At 38.2% G+C, this 10,899-nt stretch overlaps 3 protein-coding genes across 3 annotated transcripts; all 3 read right to left on the bottom strand.

Moving 5' to 3' along the window:
* Positions 1-553: 553 nt before the first annotated feature.
* On the bottom strand, positions 554-2,717 carry LOC108954061 (ankyrin repeat-containing protein ITN1-like). The gene is made up of 2 exons (XM_018870323.2): positions 2,352-2,717; positions 554-1,111 (listed from the first exon to the last, which is right to left on the bottom strand). The coding sequence occupies exons 1-2, from the start codon at positions 2,715-2,717 to the stop codon at positions 554-556; spliced, it is 924 nt and encodes a 307-aa protein (XP_018725868.2).
* LOC120291271 (homeobox protein Wariai-like) lies at positions 2,533-9,767 on the bottom strand. The gene is made up of 3 exons (XM_039308413.1): positions 9,336-9,767; positions 2,897-3,253; positions 2,533-2,720 (listed from the first exon to the last, which is right to left on the bottom strand). The coding sequence occupies exons 1-2, from the start codon at positions 9,636-9,638 to the stop codon at positions 3,008-3,010; spliced, it is 549 nt and encodes a 182-aa protein (XP_039164347.1). The 5' UTR covers positions 9,639-9,767; the 3' UTR covers positions 2,533-2,720; positions 2,897-3,007.
* LOC104440151 lies at positions 7,928-8,644 on the bottom strand. Its single transcript, XM_039308414.1, has 2 exons — positions 8,531-8,644; positions 7,928-8,314 (listed from the first exon to the last, which is right to left on the bottom strand). The coding sequence occupies exons 1-2, from the start codon at positions 8,615-8,617 to the stop codon at positions 7,934-7,936; spliced, it is 468 nt and encodes a 155-aa protein (XP_039164348.1). The 5' UTR covers positions 8,618-8,644; the 3' UTR covers positions 7,928-7,933.
* Positions 9,768-10,899: the final 1,132 nt, after the last annotated feature.

Genomic DNA, 10,899 nt, shown 5'->3' with positions numbered 1-10,899 from the left:
AACCCTTGAGGGAGGATCAGCTTGCACGGCCTGCGAATAATAATGGACTGTTTTCAGTGAAGTCTGTGTATCACTTCCTTAAAATTAGGCAGGGAAGATAGTGTAGGAAGTTCATGTAAATGGTGTGACTGCATTATGGTTTGGTGCCATGGGGTTGAAATTAATCAGACAGAGAGGCTCACTAGCTTTGATCAGATGGCTTTTGGACATCTATCAGCATTGGAGACGAAATCATAGAATGGCCCAATGTTGCTTTTACCTACTAATTTGCGGCATACATAGGAGTAGATCAGATTACTTTGTGGCTAGGCCTTCCCATTCTCTTTAGAAAGATTCGGCTACGCGGGCGAGACATCTCTGATGAGGAGAGCTCGAGAATAATGCGAGATGGACTCTGCGTTTGGTTTAGTAGTCTCATTAAATCGTTTGCACAACTAGCGGTACTCAGAATGATCTTATGACATAGGGATTAAGTTAGAACGAACATAGGCATCGAGAATATGCAGTAATCCTTTGTCCCACCAGATGAATACACTAGATCTTGCTATTGCCCCTAGATCTGCACCAACTCACACGCCCTGATATCCACTTCTTGAGCTTTTGCGGATCTTTCACATTCCGGAAGACGAACGCAAGGAATCGAACAGTGTGAACTAGAAAAACAATGGCTACAAATGCAGAGCCAAACAAACAAGGAGTACATAACCACTGTAATCGACCCCCCATCCTCGGAGTACCATTCCTCTGTGAACGGGCTCACATGTTTAGGTTCCCTGTGTACGAACGAGATGGCCATCATGGATTCGAGGTAAGTCATTGCCATGAAAGTGATGGTCACCCACATTGTGCCCGTCAGAACCCTCATCAAAACCTTCTTCCCCAAGGGCAAGCCACTCATGAGCAAGAAGATCGTGCTAAGGGATGCAAGAAAAGAGACGGTGTTGCATAGCCAGAACAATGGGTAACCCTCTGGATCGTTTGCAGCCAGTATCGATGTTCCTGCGTAGTATAAGATGGTGCCTTTGTCGTCTTTCTGATCGTTGTCCCACAGGCCGCAGGGAGGGCTAAGGCCGGCTTGGTAAGCCATGGCTGCGATCACGGTGGCAATTATCTGCTGTGACGTGAAAGAAAGTTTTAAAATTGCGAATGAAGAAAGTGTTTCACCTATATTTGAAAATATGATCATTGAGTCAAAGTTAGTCATTTCAACAAATACACAAATTCAATTGATGGCTTTTCCTATATTTATTGAAATACAAGGAAATTGTGGCGAGCTCTCTACGTAAATAGAGGTCATGGATTAAATTATGAAAAATCTAAGTGTATGAATATACGCATATATGAAGAAAAAAAATGTAGATATTTTGAAGTTTGAACGTCTTTTTATGATGGTTGCTGTTGTTGTTAGAAAGAAAATCAAAATCTAATAACTAAATGTGTGGAAAATAAAACACACTTATATTCTCGCTGTTGGCAAGGCTCACCCTCATCAAACTGCCGGCAAGGCTCGCGTTACCTAGCCATGGGCGAGGCCAAGCCTCGCCTAGCCACCAAGGAGGCTCAATTGGCAAGGCTCGGCCTTGCCATGGGCTAGTGACACTCTAAAGAGGTTGCTGGCCCTCGTTTGGCCGATTGTTGGCAAGAAGAAGAATGAGAAAAAGAAAAGGAAAAAAGAAAATAAAAAAAGAGGAAAATATAAAATACTTATCAAATGCATTTCTATACTGAGAATATAAATTTTGGATAGTTACAAAATGCCTTTAAAAACTGTCTAGGAACAAAATAAAATAAAAATCATTTTTAAGCAAAAATTGTTCCCGGAAGATAATGGTTACCAAACAGACCCCGAGTCATTGAGAATATTTGGAGAAGACAAAAGATTGAGTTTTTTTAGAAATCCTCTTTACTTTATGTAATAGTATAGATATTTAAAGAAAATCACCCAACTGTTTCACATTTAGATTAAGTACCACTATTTTCTTAAATATTCAACAACTTGCTTCATCTCTTCTCACTATTGGATTTATTATATTGCCCTCTATTATTTAAAAAAATAAAATCATAAGCCATCTATTATTGTAACTACTGATCTTCTTTCTATACATAGCTATTTAACTATGAGCAATTTAGTACATACGTAGAAAACATTTTTAAGAAAGCATAACTATTTACTTTAAGCGATACAAATGATTATTTTTATAAAAATATTTTTTGAATCATCCATTTTTCATGAAACAAATAGAGATTTTAAATTAACTAGCTGTGAGCTATGATGTTAATTGCAATAACATAAGCAAACTGATCTAAGTTTACAGCAAATGCTACTGCAAGACATCTAGCTAAAGCATTACCATCAGAGAATCGCGCTTCTTCTTGATCCATTTCTCGTGTTTGTCTCCCTTCTGCTTCCTGATTTTCCCAGAGAAAGATGGTGGCGGAACCGCCTCTAATGGAGGAGTATTGGTGGAGGGAAGTGCTGCATATGCTAGGTCAACTACAACAGTTGAATTCTCCTCATTTCTGTTATCAACAGCTACTTGGTGAGTTGTTGATGCAGGGAATCTTATGGCTCTTAGAGCTCCAGCATGTACTAACAGTTCTCTCAATTCAATGACTTTGAAATCCTTTGGAAAATATTCCACTATATCCAGAGCAGAGAAGCCATTTCTATTCACTGTGTTCATATCCACTTCGCTTATTTGAAGCAGATATTTCATTGTCTCGCACAAAAAGATGAGCTTCTTATCTATTATAAAAGAAACAACAAACAAAGATATCTCCTGTAAGTTACTTCAATTGATAAATCCACTGAAGTTTGAATGCAGAAAATGTTCAATTGGAACGTGATATCTAAGGTTGTCACAATTTTGAAGCAATTTGAAGCAAAAAGGGTTACCTCTATTTGCTTGTTTGCTGTGGCCAAATGCAAAATGGTATTACCCTCATCATCTTGAGCTTTCACCAAATCACCATCTCTCATCGTCTCCACCAGGACTTTCAGAGCCTCCTAACGATTATGATTCACTCCCAAATGGAGAGCAGTTTGGCCGTGGCTCAACCTATGCTCAGCTGCCTCCGGTCTCGCCTTCACCAGCTCTATCATGATGTTGCTTCGGCCCTTCATTGTGGCTAGATGAAGTGGGGTCCACCCATCTTCGTCATGGACAAGGCATGCAAGGGGGTCTGATTGTAACAATTCCCTTGCTATTTCAACGTATCCGTTTGTAGATGCCCAGTGAAGAGGCGTACGTCCCTGCAAAAGTGAAGTGCTTAGCTATGGAGCATTCTTATTGAGGGACACGTTCATATGATTTATATATATCGCATTTTCAAATCAAATAGACCAAGCTACTCAAATTCACTGGTGTCTCATGAGATCTCGTCAGCTGAATTAACTGGAAATCTATGACTTGATTTATGTCTGAATTTTGTTAATTTCCTTGAGATATATGATGAGTTTAATTTCTCACAAATCATGAAAATTGGAAAACAAAATGCTACATTACATGTGCAAAATCTAATTTGACAAGCAAGATAGTGTGATCTATGTAGAGATATTCCATGGAAATATAGTTTATAAATTACTTTACACATGGCTAAAAGCCTAAAACTTGCAAAAACCAAATCAAAAGAGTTGTGATTCCTCCGAATAAATATAGTTTATAACTTACTTAATTGTCTATTGCAATCTATTGCATCACTTTGTGAATTAATTTTGGAAAAAATCTAAATAAGGGGTTGAAATGCCTTCATTTCTCGAATAATGACCTAAAGTAGATCTTGTGTTAAATAAGAGTTTGAAGTGGTTATGGAAGTTTCAAATAAGGGCCTGATCTCGCTAATTTATTCTAGACGATCAAGAGTATTTTCGTCAAAAGAAAATTGTAATTTGAAATTATTTTTTCTTTTCTCTCTTTTCCTTTTATTTTTCCTAGCGAGCACCGGTGAGGGCTCGGGGACCTTGTTGAGGCGAGGCCATCCCGCTGGCGAGGCAACCTTGCCCAAATCTAGTGAAGGTGGCCCTCGCCTATGGATTTTGAGGGAGGCCTCACATAGGGCGAGAGTCGCCTCCCCTAGGCAAGGCCCTCCCTTGCCTAGCCCTCTTCGGGCATTGTGGGTGGGTACCGGCCACCAACAAAGAAGGAAGAGAAAACCAACAAAAAAGGAAAAAAGAAAGAAAAATAGGAAAAAAAGGTAAATGACAAAATATCATTGGCCAACTAGAAAGTCAAGCTCTTTTTGAAATTAACATAGCTATTTTATGCTCTTATTTGAAATAAAATCATTTTTAAACCCTTATTTGAGAATGAGGACACTTTAGGCTCTTATTTAGAAAAATATTTATTTCATGCCCTTATTTGGAATTTTCCCATTGATTTTGTATGTCATTTTCATATAGCGTTGAGTTCGACAATTTAAGATTATAAAGCACTTAATAGTGATTTGGAATATTTATGTGTTGTCAACTATTTAAAAAATTTGAAATGCCAAAGCAATAGGTAGTTTTTCAATTTCGGTCAAAATCTAATAAATTATCTGAATTTTCAAAAGTTATGGAAAAATTATAAGTATATCCACATTTCATTGTAATAGTTTCAAGCATCTTGGACTAAAAAGTATTTAAAGCGTGTGTGCCGCAATATTTGATTAAGTAAAAAATAATAAGCAAAAGGACTTACTTGTTTGTGTTTTAGCAAAAAGCATTTTGTTTTTCTGCCAAACTTTAAAGTATTATTTCAATTTTTAAAAATTTCGAAAAAGTGCATGTGAATTTTTTCGTCAAATTGCCATTTTGTAAAAAAAATTATACTTTTTAGACTTGTAAAAAGCTCAAAATTTACAAGCCACGGATTATGAGTGTGAACGAATGAAACAGAAACCCAGAAGCCCAATTCCGAAAAACAGCAGTAGAGAAACCGTCAGGTTGCGTTAAGTTGGGGGTGCGAAATGGAACTTCTTGAAAGAGGCTTGGTTTGCCAAGCTGGGTTGAGTGAAGTTTATGAGCTGCGTTAGTTGTGGGCTTGCTGCTTGAAACCACACATTGTGGTCGTCTAAGACTGAAAGTACTGGCTCCGGCCTTTGAGAATTCTCGTACCTTCCCAATTGTTATGGACTGATTTTCACCAGTAAGGTACAAAAGATCTGTCTATGCAATTGTTTTCATCTCTCTGTTCTTCCATGTAATCAGTTTGCATATGAACAGTAATTTTCTGTGTTTTGTGTGGGATGATACGCTACCAATCCTTTGTCTTGTGATTAGGAACAACAGATCGGTCCATGAGATTTTAGGTTGCATTTCTGCCTTGTCCCTCCTCTACTTGTCTATATAAAGAAGAAAAGATCCTTTGGCAAGAAGTCATAATATCAGAGCTTGAATGTTGTTTTGGAAGAAGCACACGTTCTGGTATGTGAACATTACATATGAAACTACCATTGCTTCGTTTTCGACCTTTGAGGGAGGATCAGCTTGCATGGCCTGCGAATAATAATGGAGTGTTTTCTGTGAAATCAGTGTATCACTTCCTTAAACTTAGGCAGGAAAGATAGTGTAGGAAGTTAATGTAAATGGTGCGACTGCCTTATGGTTTGGTGCCATTGGGTTGAAATTGATCAGACAGAGAGGCTCAGTAGCTTTGATCAGATGGCTTTTGGACATCTATCAGCATTGGAGAAGAATATGAAGGAAGCATAAAAGAAGTGCGGATGCTTTTGAGGAAGGTGGGTTCGGTTGTTTGGTGTGATTGGAAAGAGAATGGTGAAGCTGTGTGAGACAAATCATAGAATGGCCCAATGTTGCTTTTACCTACTAATTTGCGGCATACGTAAGAGTAGATCAGATTACTTTGTGGCCAGGCCTTCCCATTCTCTTTAGAAAGATTCGGCTACGTGGCCGAGACATCTCTGATGAGGAGAGCTCGAGAATAATGCAAGATCGACTCTGTGTTTGGTTTAGTAGTCTCATTAAATTGTTTGCACAAGTAGCGGTAGTCAGAATGATCTTATGACATAGGGATTGAGTTAGAAAGAACATAGGCATCAAGACTATGCAGTAATCCTTTGTCCCACCAGATGAATACACTAGATCTTGATATTGCCCCTAGATCTGCACCAACTCACACATCCTGATATCCACTTCTTGAGCTTTTGCGGATCTTTCGGAGGACGATCATGAGGTATCGAACAATGTGAAATAGAAAAAGAACGGCTACAGCGCAGAGCCAAACATACATGAAGACCTCAGCCCCTGGGATCGGTGATTGGGTGGTTGCTTGGGTGGGTGGGCTAGCCGCTTTGGTCGACGGCCTGTCTTCAAATTCCCTTTGCACGTTCAAGAAGGCCAGCATGGACTGGAGGTAAGTCAGCGCCGTGAAAATGATGGTCACCCACATTGTGGCCATCAGAATCCACATCAGAACCTTCTTCCCCAAGGGAAGCCACTTATGAGCAAGAAGATCGTGCTAAGGGATGCAAGAAAAGAGATGGTGTTGTATATCCAGAACATCGGGTAACCCTCTGGATCGTTTGCAGCCATTATCGGTGTTCCTGCGTAGTATAAGATGGCGCCGTTGTTGTCTTTTTGATCGTTGTCCCACACACCACCGGGAGGGCTAATGCCGGCTTGGTAAGCCATGGCTGCGATCACGGTGGCAGTTATCTATCGTGACGTGAAAGAAAGTTTTAGATTGTGAGTGAAGAAATAGTGTTTCGACTATATTTATACATACGAAGATCATCTAGTCGAAGTTATTTCCAACAAATGCACAAATTCAATTGATGATTTTTCCTATACTTATGTAAAGACTAGAAAATTGTAGCGAGCTCTCTACAGAAATAGAGCTCATGGATTAAATTATGAAAAAATTAAGTGTATGAATATATACATATATGAGAAAACAATGAATATATTTCGAAATTTGAACATCTTTTTATAAAGGTTGCTATTGTTGTTAGAAAGAAAATCAAAACCAATAACTAAATGTGTGGAAAATAAAACACACTTATATTCTAGCCGCCGATGAGGCTCGCCAACGCCGGGTGGCATCGCCCGACGCCGCTCGGTGTTGGCAAGGTCTAAGTGAGGCCGAGCTCACCCAACCGCCGATGAGGCTCGACTGGCAATGCTTGGCCTTGTCGGGGTTGGCAATGCTCCGACGAGGTTGCCAACCCTCATTTGGCCAGTTGGTGGCTACCGGCCAAAGAGGAAGAAGGAGAAGAAGAAAAAGGAAAAAAGAGAAAAGAAAAAATATAATAAAATTATTACAAAATTAAAAGAACTTCTAAATCACAAAAGAATTTAAGGTCTTACCAAACACATTTCTATATCGGGAATAGAAATTTTGGACAGTAGTTAATAGATGTATTCAAATACTAAGAAACTTGTTCAAAGAACAAAATTAAAAAAAAATCATTTATAAATATAAATTATTCTTGAAAACAAAATTGTTACCAAACAGACTCCAAGTTGTTGAGAATATTTGGAGAAGACAAAAGATTGAGTCTTTTAGAAATTCTCTTTACTTTATGCATTAGTATAGATATTTGAAGAAAATCAGCCAATTGCTTCACATTTAGATTTTCTTGAGTACCATTACTTTCTTAAATATTCATCAACTTGTTTCATCTCTTCTCATTATTAGATTTCTTATATTACCCTTTGTTTTTCTTTTTCTTTTTAATCATAAGCCTTCTATTATTGTAATTACTCATCTTCTTTCTCTACATAGCTATTTAATTATGAGCAATTTAGTACATATGTAGAAAATATTTTTAAGAAAGCATAACTATTTATTTTAAACAACACAAATGATCATTTTTAGGAAAATAATTTGTGAATCATCTATTTTTCATGAAAGAAACAGAGAGTTTAAATTAATTAGCTATGAGCTATGATCAATTTGATCTAAGTTATCGGCAAATACTCCAAGACATCTAGCTAAAGCATTACCATCAGAGAATCGCGCTTCTTCTTGATCCATTTCTTGTGTTTGTCTTCCTCCTGCTTCCGGATTTCACTCGATAAAGACAGTGGCAGAACCGCCTCTACAGGAGGAGTATTGGTCGAGGGAGGTTCTACAGATGCTAGGTCAACTACAACAATTGAATTCTCCTCATTTGTGTTATCAACATTTGCTTGGTGAGTTGTTGATGCAAGGAATCTGATGGCTCTCAGAGCTCCAGCATGTACTAACAGTTCTCTCAATTCAATGACTTTGAAATCCTTTGGAAAATATTTCACTATATCCAGAGCAGAGAAGCCATTTCTATTAACTGTGTTCACATCCACTTCGCTTCTTTGAAGCAGATATTTCACTGTCTGCACAAAAAGATGAGCTTCTTATCAGTTATAAAAGAAACAACAAACAAAGATATTTCTTATAAGTTTCTTCAATTGATATTATCCACTAAAGTTTGAATGTAGAATCTATAGAAAAATGAGAATGGGCTAGATTTTATCTTCACAAAATGTTCAATTGGAATGCAATCTCTGACGTCGCACAATTTCGAAGCAATTCGAAGCAAAAAGGATTACCTCTATTTGCTTGTTTGCTGTGGCCAAATGCAAAATGGTATTACCCTCATCATCTTGAGCATTCACCAAATCACCGTATCTCACCATCTCCACTAGGACTTTCAGAGTCTCCAAACGATTATGCCTCACTACTAGATGGAGAGCGGTTTGGCCATGGCTCACCCTGTGCTTGGCCACCTCTGGTCTTGCCTTCACCAGCTCTTTCACGACATTGATTTGGCCCTTCATCGTGGCTAGATGAAGTGGGGTCCTCCCATCTTTGTCATGGACAAGGCATGCAAAGTTGTCTGATTGTAACAATTCCCTCACTATTTCTACGTATCCATTCATAGATGCCAAGTGAAGAGGCGTACGTCCCTGCGAAAGTAAAGTGCTTAGCTATGGAGCATATATATATATAATTCACTGGTGTGTGTAAGATCTTTCAAGTTGAAATAACTAAGATCTTTCAAGTTGAAATAACTTGGAAATCTATGACTTGATTTCTATTTGAATTTTTTTGTTAATTTCCTTGTCATATATGATGGGTTTGATTTCTCACAGATCAAGGAAACTGGAAAACAAAATGTGATAGTACATGTACGATATCTTATTTGACAAGCAAGATTGTCTGATCTATATAGAACCCATGCAAATATAGTTAATAAATTACGTTGCACATAGCCAAAAGCCTAAAACTTGCAAAAACCGAATCAAAACCCTTGCCACTCCATCGATTATATGATTCGCGAGGATGACTGGGTTCAGTTTGATTTGACAAAAGGATATCAAACAAACACAAACCGAGGTTTTCGCTTTGACATACCTGCGAGTCCAACTCCATAGCCAAATCCTTTTTATGAGCCAAAAGAGCCTTGGCAAAGTGTACATGACCAAGCATGCAGGCCACATGCAATGGCGTCTCGTCAAAGCAAGAGACTGATGGCCGAGCCAGGATGAGTCGGTCTTCTTGCAGCAACTGAGCTAGTGACTTGACGCACCCACCGAGCGACGCTTCATAAAGCCTCCCCTCTTGATGTCTTCTTTCAAATGCTAAGGAAGCTTGTTGATGCGATGGCAGGGATAACGACCTTCTTCTCAGGCTTGTGATCGATGGCATTGTTCCCATCCTGTCGGTGAAATCGAAATCGCTCCGGTAATGACCTAAAGTGATTATGCTCCTGTCATGGGTGGAGTTACTTCAAGCTTTCAGTCCATACACGATCTATCTTTTTATTTCACTAGACTTCTTTTGGAGTTGGAATGTCAAAGGTTGAGATTGTTAACCATATATAAGATGCTATAACATGAGTCTTATAAAGCATTTACCTGCTTGGAAAGAGCAGAGCAGCGATGCAAACAAGTGGGATTAAAGAAGATTCTTGCACGCTTCCACAATGTTGAAAAGCAAAGAGTTGAAAAGTCAACACAAACGTATGGGATTAAAGAAGATTAAAGAAGATTCTTGCGTGCATCCACAGCGTTGAAAAGTAAAGAGTTGAAAAGTAAACACAAACGCGTGGGATTAAAGAAGATTATTGCATGCTTCCACAATGTTGAAAAGTAAAGAGAGTGGTATATAATACTATGATGCAACCCGTATTCAAGACCAATTCGTTCAGCCAAGAAGATCAACATGCATTTTGTCAAAGGAAACACTACCAACTAAGAGGAATAATTCAGAAGATCAACATGCATTTTGTCAAAGGAAACACTACCAACTAAGAGGAATAATTCAGAATCATCCAAGAATCACCGCAACTTCCTCTCCAAGGAAGATCACCCAAGAGATTTTAGAATCAACACAACTTCCTCTCCAAGGAAGATCACTCAGAGATATCTCTCTTGAATTTTCATAGTGATAATTGAATCAATCTAAGATTAGAATTGATTCACCTAAATTAGGAAAATATACTTTCTTATTATTAATCATCATTTGTATTATATAATATATATATATATATATATATATATATATATTGGTTCCTTTGTGCAAAGATTCATATAACTCTCAATATAACTTTCCTCAAGGCGATATTTTGCCGAAACTTATCTTTCTTGAGCTTTCACACATTTAAGATGGGAAAAGTGCCAAAAAAGTTATAAATCTTTTCACATTAGTACCAATTTAGTCTATCCGATCAATTTAAGCTAGAAAATTGTTGATATGGACATCTTGAATTTCGACCCCATCTCAAATATATGAAATGGGCATTTGGCGCGCTTATGGTCTTTTTTCTCTGAGCTGATCACTCACGAGTTAACCAATCTATTGGGTGAAGCCGTTAAGGGATATAACCGCGGTAAAATCCCTAAAAACTACCCGGTAGGTCGGATTAGACTAAAATCGCGTTCGGTCAATTTTAATCACGAAATTGAATTTGGTTTCA

Source organism: Eucalyptus grandis, chromosome 3 (assembly GCF_016545825.1).
Source record: "Eucalyptus grandis isolate ANBG69807.140 chromosome 3, ASM1654582v1, whole genome shotgun sequence".
NCBI classification, from domain to species: domain Eukaryota; kingdom Viridiplantae; phylum Streptophyta; class Magnoliopsida; order Myrtales; family Myrtaceae; genus Eucalyptus; species Eucalyptus grandis.
This window is presented reverse-complemented; position numbering and strand designations above follow the sequence as displayed.